The sequence below is a fragment of the Rhineura floridana genome, chromosome 4, assembly GCF_030035675.1.
Source record: "Rhineura floridana isolate rRhiFlo1 chromosome 4, rRhiFlo1.hap2, whole genome shotgun sequence".
Taxonomy (NCBI): Eukaryota; Metazoa; Chordata; class Lepidosauria; order Squamata; family Rhineuridae; genus Rhineura; species Rhineura floridana.
This window is the reverse complement of record NC_084483.1, coordinates 92,664,158-92,683,046: the sequence shown is the minus strand read 5'-3', so window position 1 is coordinate 92,683,046 and position 18,889 is coordinate 92,664,158. Positions and strand designations below refer to the sequence as shown.

The window sequence follows — 18,889 nt, the reverse complement described above, 5'->3', positions numbered from 1 at the left end:
TAAGCAGCATGAGGTGGTTTACCATTGCCTTCCTCTGAGGCTGAGAGGCAGTGACTGGCCCAAGGTCACCCGGTGAGCTTCATGGCTGTGTGGGGATTCAAACCCTGAACTCCCAGATTGTAGTCCCAGGATAGGTAAAACTGACCATGGGGGGGGAGCAGGAGGAAGGGGGGCAAAGGGGAGGGGAAGGAGGAGGATGGGGAAGAAGGGGATTGGAAGAGGATGGGGAGGGAAAGGAAGGGGTGAAGGAAGGGGGAGGGAAAAGGCAAGAGGGAGAGGAGAAGGGGAGAGCAGGTTTGATAATTTGCATGCTTTTTGAGGTAAGTGGGATTTACTCCTGTGCAATCAAGCTTAGGATAGGTGAAACTGAACTGGGGGAGGGGCAGGGTTGAGGAGGAGGGCAGTAGGGGGAGGGAGAAAGGGGAGGGGAGGAGATTGGGCACTGGGCGGTAGGGAAGCCCCTTTCCTTTCCAAAAGGAAAACATTGTGAACAGTATCATTGCTTTTCAGCTCTTCCCCTGCCTTTTTATTCTACAGCAGGCACATGTAGCCTCCCACCCAAATTTAAACCAAAGCTATCCCTGGCCACATCCACACCAGAAGTTTATTTCACTTTAGACAGTCATGGCTTCTTCCAAATTATCCTGGGAAGTATAGTTAGTGAAGGGTGCTGAGAGTTGCTAGGAGAGGCCCTATTCCCTTCACAGAGCTTCAATTAGAGCAACTGACTGTTAAACCACTCTGCCACTAGAGCTCTGTCAGGAGAATAAGAGTCTCCTCTTAGCACCCTTCACAAACTACACTTCCCAAGATTCTTTGGGGGAAGCCATAACTGTCTCAAGTGAAATAAAGGCTTGGTGTGGGTGTGGTCCCGATTAGGCAAGCTCAGCAGCTGTGAGTCTGGCTTTAAGAACATTGACAGTTGGTTCTTACTGAGCATGCCCGACATTATCATTGAGTTCAACATAAAATTTCTGAAATTAATTAAAAATTGGCCAGGCATTTTTTTAACTTTTAAACTGCAGAAGATGAAGGTCGGAGTATGGAGCAAGGTCAGTAATAGGATTACAGGTACTCTGTGAACATGGCTGATTTTTAATGAATTTCAACAGATTATGAGAACTCTGACAGAAAAAAGTCCAAAAGAGGTCTGGGTTTTCCCCCCTCTCTTTTTACACTTTGAACTCTCGATTAAGCAAGCGTTTCTGATTTCAGGACTGTAAGTTTTGTAAGGTTTTGTTTTGAAATGAGCTTATGGAAAGCATCAGAATGGTATGGGGGTATTTTCAATTTAACATTGCGGAATGCAAAAAATCCATGCTGACTATAGTATATAGCCGCTCTCATGGCTGTATGAATATGAGAGCATTAGTCAAGGGTCTGGGTACTTTTGCAATGCACTGTAGAAATTGATAAAAGTCAAAAGATAGAAGTTTCTTGAGAAAAGGTTACCTCCATTTTTTGAACAGAGTGCTTCAAATGGGCATATCCTTTGGGAACAGAGGGCTGAATGAAAAGTTGTGACACATCCACCCCACCCCCGCTCCTTGCCTATTTCTTGTCTGCTCCTGGTAGCACATATGATACAGTTTGGGATAACATGACACCATCATGCTGTGTATTTTCTGCCTCCATTACAGACAGCCAATTATGTGAGGCAGGGTAGAAGAATTACACAAGGTAATACCAACATGAAGTATGACACCACATGTTACTAGGAAGAACAGAGAAAAAGAAAAAAGTGTCTGCATCTTCTGTGTTTCATGTAACATGAAGTTCTGCGATCAATGGTTCAAGCAGGCCCAACAGGGGGGTGGGCTGGGGCATCTCCCTTGGGCCTTGAGCTAAAAGGGAGCCTCTAATTTAGACACTAGTTATTTTTTTGACATTTGATAAGTGACAAGGTCATGTCCCTAAAATGAATATATTCCACAATCAAGAAGTACTTGAGATTGGACTCTCTAGTGTGTTTCCTGATATCTCAATTGCACTGTGTAGTTTTGTCAGTTTGCTGTATCAGTTGCTTCAGGTCAATGCATCCTCAATGTGTTGATGCAGGTAAAAGACTATCGCCATTCAACTATGCGACAAGAGGGTTTGAGTGAGCTGACCATGCTTAATATCAACTATGATGCTGCATGAAACTAGATTTTTCCTGTCAATAATTAATGCATTTGCGCACATGCACACACACAAAGGCTAGAAAAGCATTTGTTGAATAAAAACATTTTTTTTCTCACTCTTGTATTTGTGCCTTATTTTGTTTCTGTGTGTCATCATTTTAAATTTGTATTATGGCTAGAGGCCTCAAGAGCTTGAAATCCCCTGGGTTTCTCTGGACCTCTGAGAGGGCCTGGTTGCAGGAAATGTATTTTGTTTCTGTACATTCTATGTTGCATTGCTTTGGGACAATATATATATTTGGGGCAATATATATATATATATGCTAGTCAAGATGTGAGAAAGGGGTGGAGAGACAGAGATAGAAAGCTGCACCTGCCGGCCTTACCTGTGTCCACATTGAGGCCTAAGCTCTGCGCCATTTCCCCGGCTGGACTGGCAAAAGGTGCTGGTGTTGTCCATGCTGAAGTGGCAGGCTCACTCTTGCCTAGCTCACACTGAGGGCTGACAGGCGTGGGGACTGAGGCAGGCGTGAGGCGGTGAGGGCGCACAGAAGCAGCAGGCACCAGCAGTGAGCCGTAGCGAGGGTCAAAGTGCGGGCCGTAGACCTCATGCACAGTGGTGGGTCGAGGATAGGCAGAGCTCTGTGTTCCAATGTAAGGGTGGTGGTGGTGGTGGTGGTGGTGGGCAGGGTGCCAGGGCTCCGGAGCCCCCTGGTGGAGGTGGCTGTGCAGCGAGCTTGGAGAATAAGGATCTGCTGTGGCAAAGGGAAGTTCGCTGTGGGCAGTGGCTGACAGTGGGCTGCCCAGGGATGTAGGGACGGAAGAGGGCTGGTATGTGCTGTTCCAGAAGGAGGGTGGGAAGCTGCGTTGACTCATGGGGAATGATCCGTCTGAACAAAGGAAGTTTGAAAAGAAACATCAGAGCAGCACTGGAATTCAATGTTCATTTCATTCATCATAATGACCCCTATACCCCCAACCGTGTCCTTTCTAGATAGCATCCTTCCTCTATCCTGTTCTCAGGACAAATTGTTTTGCCCAGACAGCCCTCAAACAGATTGATTTCTCTACTAGATTTCCCCTGCCCCATCCATTAACATCTTATTTACAAAGGCCTATTATCAATTCACTAATAGGCAAAAAACCTTGCGGTTTAAGTATGTACCTATAGCCCACAGATATTTCTATCCAACTTTAAAAAGCAAAGTCTTTTTTTAAACTTGGATCTCTCTATTCTCTCTGACTGTTTTGTGTATCGCCATGAAAATTTACAGGGTTGTGTGTTTCTGAGTTCAGGACTATACATTTTGTAAGGTTTTGTTTTGAAATGAGCTTATGGGAAGCATCAGAATGGCATGGGGGGTATTTTCAATTTAACATTGTGGAATGTGAAAAATCCACACTGGCTATAGTATACAGCCAGTCTTGTGGCTGTATAATACCTCGGCACAGTCATTAACCAAAATGGAGACAATAGTCAAGAAATCAGAAGAAGGCTAGGACTGGGGAGGGCAGCTATGAGAGAATTAGAAAAGGTCCTCAAATGCAAAGATGTATCACTGAACACTAAAGTCAGGATCATTCAGACCATGGTATTCCCAGTCTTTATGTATGGATGTGTACGTTGGAGAGTGAAAAAAGCAGATAAGAAAAAAATCAACTCATTTGAAATATGATGTTGAAGGAGAGCTTTGTGTATACCATGGACTGCAAAAAAGACCAATAACTGGCTATTAGAACAAATTAAACCAGAACTATCACTAGAAGCTAAAATGATGAAACTGAGGTTATCATACTTTGGACACATCATGAGAAGACATTATTCACTAGAAAAGACAATAATGTTGGGAAAAACAGAAGGGAGTAGAAAAAGAGGAAGGCCAAACAAGAGATGGATTGAACTTTCAAGATCTGAACAGGGTAGTTTATAACAGATGCTCTTGGAGGTCACTGATTCATAGGATCGTCATAAGTCATAATCGACTTGAAGGCAGATAACAACAACAAACAATGCCATTTTTACAGGTGATGCTTTTTATAGGAAATTTCAATGGGATGACCCTCAGCATAACTAAGTACACTTCCAGATGACCTGATTAATGAGCATTTATTCTGATTTGTTTGTGGGGAGATCAGATGATGTTGCATCAAGCGTGTTTTCCTACACTTTCCAGATTTATTGCAAAAAGTCTAATCTTTTGGGGTAGCAGATTTGTTTTGCAAGAGCTCCGAGTCAGCTTAAACTGTAAATCTGAATTTGCTGGTATGTTTGTCAATATCACCTCAAAATAGTGAAAGTCTAAGGCTAGATGCAACCCTAATGCCTATTTTCACCCTTTAATGTAAAGCCTAAAGCTGAATACAACATAAATAAAAACATTTACATTGACTAGAGTTTCCAGAGGAGTAGTCGGGATACTTGGCTGTGGCAAAAATAACCAAGAGTCTTTGGCACATTAAACATATTAAACAAATAAATTAAAAAAATTATTATGTCACATTTTTTGTGATTACAGTCCATCTCATCAGATACATGAAGTGTAATTCCATTTGGGGAATGAAGAAAAGAGAGTTGGAGTTCAATTGCAGTGAAATGCAGGGTTGTATCCAATATAAATCCTACACAGATTAGACCCGTTGAATCCAATCAGTTTAAGTTAATCATGTCCATTGATTTCAATGGGTGTACAATGAGTAGGACTAAAGATGGATATAACCCATTGTCTGTGACAATTCAATAAGAACTAAAATTAAATTATCTAACTGAATTATTACAGCTTGTACTTTTTGCATTCCATTGCCATTTAATTCCATCCTTTACATATATATCTTTATTGTATTGGGTAAAATATAATTTGATTTTACTTTTGTAAAAATCTGTCCCACATTAACAAAATTGATTAAATATCATGACAGGAGTACACATGAGCTTGGAGTTAAAATAGAGTGATTAAAAGCTAGAGTTTTCTTTTTTAATTAAATTATTTTGCTTGGAGCTGAAAAGACAGTAAACCAGAGAGAAAATTCTATAGCAGGACACCACCACCAGAAGTTTTCTCCCTCCGCCCCCCCCCCCCGTAAAATGGTTTCTTGAATTATTTGGTTTGACTTGGTTATTCCAGAACAAAACAAAACAAAACAAAACACAGTAATAGCCCAGTATAATTTGTGCCCCCCAAGTCGTTTGGAGCAGAGAACCTGTTATACAGAGCCAGTATAAGATTCTGAGCAACAACATTATTATACAGCCACAAGAGTGAATGTATACTATAGCCAGCACGGATTTTTCTCATTCCGCAATGTTAAATTGAAAATACCCCCCTTCCCATTCTGATCCTTCCCATAAGCTCATTTCAAAACAAAACCTTACAAAATGTATAGTCCTGAACTCAGAAATGCTTGCTTAACTACCCTCTAAATTTTATTTATTTATTAAATTTATACCCCGCCTTACGGCCAAAAGGCCCTCAAGGCGGCTTACCAAACCCCCCCCGAACATAACAATACATCAATTGAACACAACACATCAATAAAATAATACAATTCTCAAAATTAAATAACAATTCTCAAAATTAAATAACAAATAACATTATTAAAAGCAAATTATTGAGCAAGTGTTACTTTAAATACTTGTATACAGTAGGGCCCCGCTTCCCGGCACTCCACTTCCCGGTGTTCCGCTAATATGGCGCCTTTCCTCCCCTCTTTTAAAGTCGCTTTTGCGGCATTTTTACATCATTTTACCGCAACGCGCCCCATTAAAGTCAATGGGATTCCACTTTATGGCAATTTCCGCTTTACGGCGGGGGTCCGGAACGGAACCCACTGTATAAGTGGGGCCCTACTGTATACATGTCCACAAACCAAGAACAAGAATAAATTTTCATGGTGATACACAAAACAGTCAGAGAATCGAGAGTTCAAAGTGTAAAAAGAGAGAAAAAAACCCAGAGCCCTTTTGGACTTTTTTTCTGTCAGAGTTCTCATAATCTCTTCACACTCATTAAATCTCAGCCATGGTCACTATAATACTCTTACTGATCTTGCCCCATACTCTGACCTTCCTCTTCTGCAATTTAAAAGTTACAAAAATGCCTGGCTGATTTTTAATTAATTTAAGAAATTTTACATTGAACTCAAAGATAATGTCGGGCATGCTCAGTAAGAATCAACTGTCAATGTTCCAAAAGCCAGACTCACAGCTGCTTTGCTTGGCTAATCAGGGGGCCATACCCACACCAGACCTTGATTTCACTTGAGATTTCACTTCCCGAGATTCTTTGGAAGACACCTAAAGTGAAATAAACATCTGCTGTGTATGTGGCCAGGGACAGCTTTGGTTTATATTTGGGTGGGAGGCTACATGTGCCTGCTGTAAAATAAAAAGATAGGGGAAGCGCTGAAACGCAATGATACTGTTCACAATGTTTTCCTTTCGGAAAGGAAAAGGGCTTCCCCTCTGCCCAGTGCCCACCCACCCAATCTCCTCCCCTCCCCCTCGTCTCCCTGCCCCTTCCTCAGGTCAGTTTCACCTATCCTAAGCATGTTTGCATGGAAATAAATCCCATGGAACTTGATAATCATGAAATGATCAAACCTGCCCCCCCTCTTCCTTCCTCCCTTTGCCCCTTCCCTCCTCCTTCCTTTGCCCCTCCCCTTCCAATCCCCTCCTTCCCCCTCCCCCTCCTTCCGCTTGCCTCTCCTCTCCCTTTCCCCTCCTTCTCCCCCATGGTCAGTTTTACCTATCCTAACCATGATTGCATGGGAGTAAATCCCACTGAACTCAGTAAGCATGCAAATGATCAGAACTGCCTTTCCCCTCCTCTCCTTCCCTCTTCCTCCTCCCCTGCCCACTCCATCCCGCCCTCCATCCGTCACCCTGGTAAGGTTTACTTATCCTAAGCATGACTGCATGGGAGTAAATCCCACTGAACTCAATAAACATACAAATGATGAAACTTGCCCTTCTCCTCCCCCCCTCCTGCCTGCTACCCTCCCTCTCCTCCCCTCTGCCCTTCTTCCCCTCACTCCTCCTCTTCCTCCCTTCCCCATCCCCTGTGGTCAGTTTCACCTATCCTAAGCATGATTGCAGGGGAGTAAACCCTACTGAACTCAATAAGCATGCAAATGATCAATCCACTCTCAGCAAACTTGCACAGGATCCCATTTCTTACCTCCCAGAATAAAAAGCAGAGAAATTCACGTTTAAGAACGTATCTATAGCCAACAGATCTTTCTATCAAACTTCTGGACGCAGGTAAATTGGGCAGCTATAGGGAATGGGTATAGTGAATACGAATATTGGGCTGATTGCAGGTGTTGCCACCACTCACTATATGCTCAGAGGCATGTTACCAAATTCTTCCAAGCGACACAGGAAGTGGATTGGACTGTGAAAGACCAACCCAAATTGTGTTTGCATTTTGACAAATTTGTAGAACAGTACAATATATCAGAGAGGAGGTCTGCTTCCCTGGTACATTCAATATAGCTGCCCAATTTCCCTGCTTTTTAAAGTTGGATAGAAATATCTGTATATAGGTACGTTCTTAAACTGCAAGGTTTTTTGCCTATTAGTGAATATGAAACTTATGGTTTGTAAACTATAGTTTGCAGTGTAAGGAAAGCCACCATTGCCTACTGAAAAGCTGTGCTGTGTGGCTTGGGTTTCTTTCCTCAGTGCTTAATTTTAAGAAAAGAAGTTCCAAGACTCAAGCCTGGCTGGAAGGAACTTCTCTCTAAATTCAAATAGACGAAAACTCAGTGGTGAGGGTGAATGCATTGTGCACATGCTGAGCGGCACTTTTCCTCCTTACAATGTCATTTTTCCAGACTGAGTTCTAAAACAGAAAAAGGCTGGAGGGGCAGGTTCAGTCCTGTCCTGGCATTACGTCCTGTTCCTAACACAGGGATGGGAAACCTATAGCCCTTCAAATGTTGTTGGACTCTCAATTCTCATCAGCCTCAGTTAACTTGGCCAATGATCAGATATGATGGAAGCTGTAGTCTGTACAATATCTGCAGGACACCAGGTTGCCTAACTGTGCCGTAAGGCTTAGTTGCATTTCTGTGGCAGTGCAATTGTAACCATGTCTACTTAGAAATAAGTTCTAATGAATTAAAAGGGGCTTACTCTGAGATAAGTGGTGTTAGGATAACAGCCTAAGCTTACTTACCTGTGGGCAAGTCCCAGTAGTAGCAATTAGACTTACTCCTCCTGTTTATGTAGTTTTTTTGGAGGATCCCTGTCAAAATACTTTGTTTAGAAGGCAAAATTAGTCCTGCTGTTGTTTTACCCATTTAGGTTTATTGTATTTTTAGGTTGATTGTATTTTTAGGTTGGATAGTGCCTTGCAATATTTTAGATAAAAGTACAGTCTAAATATTTAAATAAATAAATAAACGAATAAATAATAAGTCATGGCTTCTCCCAAAGAATCCTGGAAGCTGTGCTTTGGCAGTTCCTCCAGCCATCCTCCCAGTACAACAATTTCCAGAGTTGCCCTGAGGAGGAATGAGTAACTGTGCTCATGAATGTGCAGGGATGGGGATGGGGGCATATTCCTTTGATTCCCAGCTTTCATTGATAAAAAACAGTAAATCTCTAGCTCTTTTAGAACTCAAGATATGACGGAAAATATGCAGGCACTATTCTGCTCATTGTTTAGTAAGAAACTACAGTAGTCTGCTCTTGCCTTTCAGTATTTTCGGCCAATGAATGAAATTGCAGCAATGACTCAAATTTGGGAAAGCAAATGAACCAATTGGCTGGAGAAGGACTTTTTGATTAATTTCTAAGCCTTTTATGCTGATTTTCCCTGGTGGAGAAATGATTGCTCCCCATAATAAAACAGTTCAGGTATCCAGGATTTTAGTGCATCTGTGAGAGGGCAAAAGGTACTCAAAAACAAAAGATACCAGCAAAGGTAGACGTTCATAGTCTAACTTGAAATGTGTTTCATAAAAAAAAGAGGAAAGGGTGATTTCCTCCCCCTCCTGCAGTTAGTAAACATTTTGAAAACTACCTGGCCAATGCCAATGCACATAAAGTTCTGTTATTATACTCATATTGCAAGGGGTGGGACTATTGTTGATAAAGCATGGATTGCACCAGCCCTGCGGAGAAATTCTGTGTTCTTTTACCCATTTTGCTGGTGGGAGACGGGCATTAAAGAAGCAGATGCCAAGCCTGAAGGGCAGTCTAGTATTGTTCACCTTGGTGTGTTTTTCGAAAGGCAAATGCAGTGGGTGAATGGCTGTGAAGTTGGTTGTAGCAGCAATGCAATTAACGAAAAAAACTGAGGGTTTCAGCTATGGGTGGAGAGACACTGTCAGTGCTATCAATAGGTGGACATAGATAAGAAAGCCATAACTCAGTTAGAGCACCTGCTTTGCATGCAGATTGTCCCAAGTTCAATGTCTGGCATCTCCAGATTGCGACTGTTCCCTGTCTGAAATGGTGGGGTGACACTGCCAAGTCAGTGTAGATCAAGGGTCAGGAACCTCAGGGCTGGGTGGATGGGTGTGAAATGTGGCCCTCCAGGCTTCTCTGTCTAGACATTAGAACTTTTTCCAGGCCACACCTTCTCCTCAGCCACATCCCTCACTGATCCTACTTTGCACCATCCTTGAGTATTTTTGCCTGACTGGAATGTGTCTGTGAACTTTAAGAATGTCTCTTGCTTCCTTGGATGGAGCATAGAAAAGAGAGTGTGTGTAGAAGCTAGCCTATTGTGCAAAGGTAAAATCTGCACTTGTTCCACCTACGTTGCGTCTGGCTCTGCCCACCATTGGCATCATGTGACCCCAGAAGGTTATCCAAAAGGGAATTAAGGCCCCCAGTCTGAAAAAGTAGACAGTGTTGAGCAAGAAGGGCCATGGGCCTGACCTGGAGTCCTTCCTAACAGCAGATATACCCAATGAAAAACAACAGACGAATATAGGTGGAATACTAGTTACCCAGGGGCCAGGTCTAACTATTGTGGCTCGGTGGCCACATCTACCAGGAATAGGGTTGTCAAGTTCAGGGCCTGGGACTGATCCTGTATCTTTAGGAGAAGAGAAAGTCAGCCAAGTGCAGATGTTCTTGCAACACTATAATGGGAAAAACCACAAGGTGGAATTCTCCCTTCCCCCTGCACAACTTTTAAAGATACAGAAAACCTCTTAGAGGCCAGGCCTGGCCTGCCGTATTCATGGCAGACTAGGACCTGTGACACCAGGGTTCGAATCCCCAAACATCCATGAAGTTCACTGGGTAACCTTGGGCCAGTCGCTGCCTCTCAGCCTCAGAGGGAGGCAATGGTAAACCCCCTCTGAATACAGCTTACCATGAAAACCCTATTCATAGGGTCGCCGTAAGTCGGAATCGACTTGAAGGCCGTCCATTTCCCATTTTATATGTGAGGCAAGCAAATTGCCGTACTTGCAGGAACGGCAATTTTCACATCCTTCCCTCGCTTGGACATCTATGCGGCCCCTCCCAACATTTTGTTCGGAGCTCCTGAACCAGAACTGGACGGAACCGGAAGTCATCCGCGACAAAGACCGTCGTCGCTATCCTTCCGGCAGCCTACAACCAGGGTGGGAAGACGCTTTCGCAGCAAGGAAATTCTTTCCGCGCCTCCAGTTCCAGGACTGAAAGTCTTTCAGCCAAGCCGTCTTTCAACTACTTGTTTACGATCGGAAACCGCAGGGGGAGTGGTGGGTGTGAGGCGAGATTAATTGCAGAGAGACCTCGAGGCCTCTAGCTCTTTTAGTTTGCGGGAATCATCCTTTAAAAAAACCTTCGATGGAAGGCAGTCAACTCCCGTGGATAAAATCAGAGTAAGGCCCGCTGCGATCCTGTGCACAATTCCTCGGAAGCAAGTCCCGCTGAAGTTATCAGGCTCTGTTTCTGACAAAACATGGCTAAGATCAAGCTATAGCTCGAAACAACAACATTACAAACTTGCAAGCACAGACGTTTAGCTGGTGACCAAACCAGCAGCCGATAAGAGCATGCGCGTCCTATACACGCTCAAGTAGGAGGAAGCACCGTTGAACGCAGCGGAACTTGCTAGTGCCAGACAAAATGATGGATAAATTTAGGGCCGAGGTGAACGGGCTGCGTCTTGTAACCTACTAATTTTGGAGGCCCACCATTCCACTGAGGTGTCTTTAGAGGCATTGCCCGCTGTGGAAGGTCTCTGGAGCAAGCGGGCTGTTTGCTACTATCACTTTCTCTCCAAGGGCGGGGGAGGGGCAGAGACATTTGAGTGGGAAACGGAGCCGAGCGGAAAAGATTAAGCGACAGACCCCCACCCGCCCATGGTGCCATTAGGCAGTTTTAGACACCAGACTTAATCGTGGGGCTGGAGCTCTTTAGATGGTAATGTCTATTCCTTCACACTGAGAAACGCAGGCGCGGTGCGTTGGCGGGCGCACCTGTTCATTTCACTGACTGGGTTCCTGGACTTCTGTCCTAAAGGCTTGCCCTTGACAGCACCCCTGCACTCTTTCAGCTTCCAGTGGAGGTGGTTTTTGAAGTTTTTTTGTTTTCATTTGAAACTCGCCTCGTCAGAAACGTCTGCGCCTCTCCTCGCAAGTGTCATTGGCCTCAGGTTTTGTACGTTACTGAAGGAGGAGAAATGTACCAAACGAATAAGTGTACGCTTCTGCTGTAGAGGACTCCGGTGCTCCCTCAAACACTATGTATTAATCATGCTACAGAAAAGCAGCGTATATCCCTGGAACCCGTTCATTTTGAGAGAGCAATGCCCATATAGATTGGCTACTCAGAAGTAAGTCGAGTTGAGTTCAATGGGGATTAGCCCCAGGAATGGGATTGCAGCTTCACTTTGGGATTTACTTCTGTGTAAACGCGTTTAGGATTGCGTTCCCATTTGACCAATGATCAGTGTGGCAGTCTCATTTAAGTGGACTGGAATTCTAAATCTTTCTTCTTTAATGATTCGCTTGTTTCTTGAATGTTATGGCTGGCCTCTATAGATGATATCCAAGTATACCATATTCTATTCCAATTAACAGAATAGGAATCCATCCAATATATCCAGAAATTCACCAATAAAACCCCTGTTTTCACCACGCAGAAATGCCATACGCTGTGGCGCTGTAGATCGATCCTGTCAGAATAGGTACACAATTTTTATTTAAAAGCGTGGTAGTGGTTTAGAATTAATTGCTAATTTTAAAGATTTGCTCCCCCCAATAGCAATTAGTTCTTCATTACGCTGTCAATTTTATAAAGATAATTAAAAGCCCAACCTTGAATGGAGAAGAGTTCCATTTAAAGAATATTAGCCACATCAGATCTATGAACCCGGCGTGCCAAATACTTGAATTTAATGTTGCAATCCTAACCGCTTAATCCATTGTTGAACGCTGGTAATTCCTTCCGAGTGAATGTACACAATTGTGCTGTAAGTCTATGTAACCCTACTACGCCTGTGTTCACTCGAAAGTCGTGGAATTCAATGGGATTTGTTCTTAGGTAATGTTCGCAATAATTATTGAACCAATAATTTTTATTGAAGTGGGACGCCGGTTAAACTGGATAAAATTCAATATCTATGCTAAAGTTCCAGCTGATTGCAGAAGGAAAACCGGTTCCTGCAAAAACACCCCTAACTATTTAAAATCAAGGTTTTTTGTAACTTCAGATACACATTATTTTCAGGGCACTGGTAGGTTGGATTTAATTTCATCAGAAAGTAATCTTTGTGAAATGAAAATCATCTTAAGGATGCACACACTCCAAGTAGCCTACCAGCTTGGCGAGCCGGCGGCTACATTCTGCAGGGCAATCCTGTGCCTTTTTACTCGGAAGGAAGTGGCATCGCATTCAGTGGTGTTTATAAAGCAGCACGGAGATGGGCTTTCCTTTGCCTTCATCGGGCACACTGGATCTTTTTATTTTAATAAAAGCTTTAGAGAGAGAAAAAAGGCACTTTTAAATTTTCTGTTTGTGTATCTAGCCATGCCAGTCGCACCGTTCCCCCATAACCATTTCCTTTCCGTTTCCTTTCCAAACTGAATTAGGACACTCCTCCCTCCTTGAGGAGTTTCCCTGCGTCCCACACCCCATCGATGCCAATTGCCTTTAAGGGGCGAACGGCCTTCTCCCATTCCTAACCTGGACCTTGCGCTTGCCCTGTAGATCGATTAACATGGATCCTGAAATTACAGTAATCAGCATCCTGGAGCCGCTTAAAAGGAGACGTTGACACCGCAATCTTGTATCTCTCAACTCAGAACTAAGCTCCATTGAATTCAATCGAGCTTATTCGTAGGTTTAAAAAAAGTATATAAGATTTTGCAAGCTTCGCCCGCTCCTTTCTTGTTACTAATCTGTGCATAGTTATCACAGAAAATCAGCCGCGCGTCACCTCCTGTAATAAGTCTATGATACGGTTGCAAAACAACCCTTTAACAGCTGCTTGATGTGCAGGAATTAACAGGTGACGCTTCTCACCGCAGAAAGATAAACGGAATCACCTGCTAATTGCTGCCGCTCTAACCGCGGCGTAAGGCGCTGGCGCTAAAGGAGCCGGCTGACAGAGGGTGTCTCGTTCACACAGGCGCGTTCCGAGATTTGAGGCTCTCTCTGCCAGTTGCGCTCCCAAGTGGGCTGGCGAGATTTTCTTGGCAACGGCCTCCGCAGGCTACAAAGGGCGGGGCGAGCCTGCTGCCCCTCTCGGTCCGGCAGCTGCTCCAGTAAGACCTTGTTGAGCCATTTGTTTTGTCTTTCTGGTATTTGGGCAGCTGAGTTGGCCTTGCCTGAGATTGTTTGGAGTTGCAAGAAAGAGACAGCATAGTTCCTCCTCTCCTTTTCTTCCTATAAATCCCAGAAAACAGATCTTATACAAAACATTTTTTTGAAAGAAAATAGTGGAGATTTGCAAACGAGGTGAAAATTTTCGATTTGGCTAAACCTGTTTCCAAGCTACACACCTCTTTATCTGATATGTGTATCAAAAATCTCTGGGCTTAGAGAATCCTTAATAAGATAAAGATCACCTTTCATAGGAATCTGCTTTACATCTAGTCAGACCATTGGTCCATCTAGCTCTGTATTGTTTACACTGACTGGCAGCAATTCTCCAGGATTTCAGATGGGGGACATTCCCAGCTGTAGCTGGCGATGTGAGGATTGAACCTTCTGAATGCAAGCAGGGGCTATACTGGCTGTTGCTGTGCTTCCAGGCAAGGCTTAATTTGCAAAAAGGTTATGGTTGTTGGCAAATGTTGTTTTTTTCTTGAAAGGGTAAATCTGGATTAAATGGAGAAAAATATGGACTAGTATTTTGATGCCAATGACACAGTGTGGACACTTTAAAAAAGGTTGCATGAAGAGAACCCATCCCATAACAAACACTTCTCAAAGCAGCCCTAGTCTTTTCTCTTTAAAAATTCCTCGTTATCTATATAATAGAATTTCCTTCTGTTCAAATGTATAGAAGTTCATAGGCGTACAGTATGATCCAAAACACATCATTGGATGCACAAGCCAGCCTGAACAAAATACATTTATCTCCCACTGATTTTGGTGGAAAGATTTAGGTGGAAATCCTCAGAGCAAACCCCACTGGGCTCATTAGGACTTACTTCTGACATGCACAGGATTGCCTGCCAATCAGTGCAGAACAGAGGGCTTCTATGTCTTTAAGGTAAGATGTGTTCAAGTGGGTGGTTCAGCCAGTGTAGCTGCTGGAACCCTGCCCTCCAGTTCCCATTAGCCCACATGGCCAATGGTCAGGGAAGGAATACAGTCCTCTTTTGCCTGTCCTGCTTCACACATTGGCTGACCAGATCTTTGCTGCAAGGCCACAAGCAGTACAGGAAGGCAAAGTGTTCTCCCCCTGCAACTGGTTTCAGTACTAAATTGCCTCTGAACGTAGAGGTTTCATATAGCTTTCACATGCTTAACTGTTCTATTGAGATGAATAGGATTTAGAAGTGCCTAGTTTGAGCTGGACCACATCCATTACTCAGAGCATTCAATACATCTCCTAATGCATTTGGAATCTGATACTGGCTCACTGCCTCCTTTCCACACGATTTTGGAACAAAGGCACAATATCACATCACATCTCTGGAAACATGAAATATATGCCCCTCATTCCTTCCATATCACTAGAAGCTAAAATGATGAAACTGAGGTTATCATACTTTGGACACACAATGAGAAGACATGATTCACTAGAAAAGACAATAATGCTGGGAAAAACAGAAGAGAGTAGAAAAAGAGGAAGGCCAGACAAGAGATGGCTTGATTTCATAAAGGAAGCCACAGACCTGAACTTACAAGATCTGAACAGGGTGGTTCACAACAGATGCTATTGGAGGTTGCTGATTCATGGGGTCGCCATAAGTTGTAGTCGACTTGAAGGCACATAACAACAACAACAACATTCCTTCCAATGCATGCTTACATATGGATTGCTACAGTCTGCTGGTTAGCACAGTCCTAAGCGTGTTTATTCAGAAATAATCCTAATGAGTTCAACGTGACTGACCTGTGACTAACTCTCAAGTAAGTCCAGAGGACTGCAGCCTTAGTGACTGTGATTCATCTTTTGTAGTAACTATTACAGGTCATTTAGAGGTGAAATCTTATGCACACTTATCCTGGGACTGCAAATCTATAGTACAGTTTTACTCTCTTAGCTCCCTTTCTAATTCCAAAGGAGAGAAGATTTTCAGAGGTGATTGTAAACATACAGTACATTATCACTGTGAAAAATGTGTCAGTCACTCTGTTTACATATATGTTCGAGAATTCTACCCTTGCCATTCCACACTCTTTCCATGGCCTAGCCCAGCTGCAGACACAGAGCGCATCTGTTCACAGGTGAACAGCCCATTAAGGTTGTAGCCAATCCTGCTTGCTTCAAAGCATTCAGGCCAATTCATCCAAAACATTCAATCCTGCATCCAAGTCACTGCCACCTATTATCCACACTGACTGGCAGCAGCTCTCCAGGGTTTCAGGCGGGGAACATTCCCAGTCCTACCCAGAGATGCTGGGGATTGAAGTTGTGGCTTTCTGCATGCAAAGCAGAAAATCACTGAGCTTTGGCTATGGTAATTTCTGATCCCTCAGCTATCCTGTGTCAATCATATTCACACCTTACAGCAATGGTGCCACAATATCACATGCTAATTCTGCCTAGCCCCCTGCAGAGAACTACAATTCCGTGCTGGGAAAGCATCAACAATTAAACCAGATTCTAAGCATTTTCAGGAGTGATCGCAGACAGACAAGACGCTGAGGATGCCACACTTTCAAGAGGCGTATCAGCTCACCCCTCCAAGAGCTGGAGCTCCTAGTGGCAGCCTTTGCGCTGGTGCTGCTGGGCGAGTAGCTGCTGGACTGGCTGAGGGCCCGGCTGAAGTGCTCATCTACCACGGTGCTGATATCCCCTTGGAAGTAAGTAAACAAGACACATCTGGAATTGATGTATTCGGCCTCCGGGGGATGCTCTTTCTCCGGGCTGCACTCTTCTTCTTTAATGCTGGCAGGGGCAGTGTGGCTGGAAAAAGAGCTGCTGCTGCTGCTGCTGCTGCTGCCACTCGTGCTGGCACTCTCGGCGGCTTCCTGCATTTTCGAGTAAAAGGCTAGCTTCTGTGAAGGAGAGCAAAAGCCAGTTAAGGCCCATCCACGCATGCATTCCTACGGGTTCTCATAGTCATTGCTGAACCTGTGGATGGCACCCACTGCAAAGCATTGTGTTTCAAGGCAAGGTGGGGTGAAAGGAAAGTTTTGCCTTTCAGTCCCAGCATCCATGTATATCAATCAATAAAATGGTAAAATCTCTTTTTTTAAAAAAAAAATCAATATAGGGGCCCACTCTATGCATCTGAAGGAAGTGAGGTCTACTTTAGGAAAGCATATATACCTTATATATGTGAATATTAGTACAATAATCTAACTAAAAAAACATGTTCAGGGTCAGTGTGGTGTACTGTCAGAGGTTGGGCTAGGACCTGGGAGACCAGGGTTCAAATCTTTGCCAGGCCATAAAGTTCAATGAATGATCCTGGCCGGGCCTGTCAATGTCTCTCAGCCTAACCTATTTTACAGGGTTTTTGTGAGAACAGAGTGGAGAGGCTGAGAACCATGCAAGTCACCTTGAAGGGAAAGTGGGATATAAATGTAAAAATAATAAACAAATAAATATAATTCAGCACTCTAATCAGCAACTGTAGTATGATTTATTGTTCATCTGAGACTGAAAGTTTCTTTAGCGATGAAAACCTGCATGGGCAAATAGATTTGTCAGTCTTTAAAGGTGCCATCCTACTAAATGTTTTTTGATAACAACAGGAAAAGGCCAGCACCCTATTCGTCTGAACTGACTATAGGTGTTTGACCTATGTTGGCTCTTCTACATGCTCAGACTGTGGCTTGGTGAAGCAATTGTGTAAGGGTGGTTAGAGAATATGTGTGAACACAACACTCACATTCAGGGACTCGTGCAAAAGCTACAACAGGCAAGCTTTGACTTTAATCAGCGGATGCATAGGGGACACCAAGGCTTCCATCTCGTCTGCCTAGGATCTCCTGATCATCCACAAACCTTTTTAGGCAAGAGAGCTTGGCTTGAAAGGGTTTCACTCCAATAGTTCTGGCTCAGAAGGCTGACGGATGACAGCAAGGTAGCCCATCCCTTTCTCTGGGCCAGGAGAAACAGCTCCCCCCCCCTTTCCCACTGGAATGGTCTCACCTTGATTCCAAGAAAATCCACCCCTTCGCCTGGAGGATAGGGAGCAGGGGAAGGGAGCAAGGTGCTCAGGATTCCTCAGGTCCACCCAGCCAGCCCACTTAATGAGCCCCTTTCACTCGCATTGGAGAGCCAGTGTGGTGTAGCGGTTACAGTGTTGGACTACGATCTGGGAGACCAGGGTTCGAAGCCCCACACAGCCATGAAGCTCACTGGGTGACCTTGGGCCTCAGCCTCAGAGGAAGGCAATGGTAAACCCCCTCTGAATACCGCTTACCATGAAAACCCTATTCATAGGGTCGCCATAAGTCGGAATCGACTTGAAGGCAGTCCATTTCCATTTTCGCTCGCATTCAGGAGGCCTGCGAAAGGTTTAGAACGCGCCGTCGAGAATAGCCCTCGCAGGGGAGAAGGGAATAGCACTACAATGGGCTTTTGTGTTTTGTTTGGAAAGAAATAAAAGCACACAGCACCTCGACGTTCTTGATTTTGAGAGGTGTCGCTTCACATTCGGTCGTTGTCCTTGTGGACGCAGAGTGCTTTCATAGGCGAGGTTGTTTATTTACGTTCTTCGTCGTGTTTCCCCTTGAATCTGGACGTTTGGTGTCTCCGGTTATCTTTAAAAACAAAAACAAAACCAAGATCCTTCGCCTACTTTAGGTGCGTCGAGGTGGTTGGGCAGGGGCCTCTGATGTCTTCGCCCCGTCTAACCAACACGTCTGGCGAAGACACCTGGTTTGTGGGACGCCGGCCTTTGCGTGATCAATTTCCACTCCGCTTTTGTTTTGTTGTTTCCCTCCCCTTGCAATCTAGGCGAGCGGAGAGGCGGGAGCGGAGGAGGGTATGCTATGGCAGAACTCCCGTCGATTTTACGAGAACAGAATGTCAGGCGCCCCAGAGATCTCTGACGGGTGCCGGATCCCCCTCTTCCCCCCAGATCCGTGAGTCTTCACGCGAAATTGCTCTCTAGTAAAAAAAGTTCACGGCGTGCCAGTCTTAAAACAAAACGAAAACACGCAAAGAAACTAAGGAAGAAGCAGA

At 44.2% G+C, this 18,889-nt stretch overlaps 1 protein-coding gene across 5 annotated transcripts in view; it reads right to left on the bottom strand.

Moving 5' to 3' along the window:
- The window catches only part of LOC133383280 (transcription cofactor vestigial-like protein 2), a 130,375-nt gene that overhangs the window by 107,674 nt on the left and 3,812 nt on the right, over positions 1-18,889 (bottom strand). For 2 of the 5 annotated variants that reach the window (XM_061623692.1, XM_061623693.1), the window contains exons 2-3: positions 16,431-16,749; positions 2,510-3,013 (exon numbers count right to left, since the gene is read on the bottom strand). In XM_061623692.1, the coding sequence (XP_061479676.1) occupies positions 2,510-3,013; positions 16,431-16,749 (823 nt within the window). Of the gene's footprint in view, positions 1-2,509; positions 3,014-16,430; positions 16,750-18,321; positions 18,732-18,889 lie in introns of those variants that run through there. The other 3 variants (XM_061623687.1, XM_061623686.1, XM_061623688.1) reach the window with 2 other exon arrangements.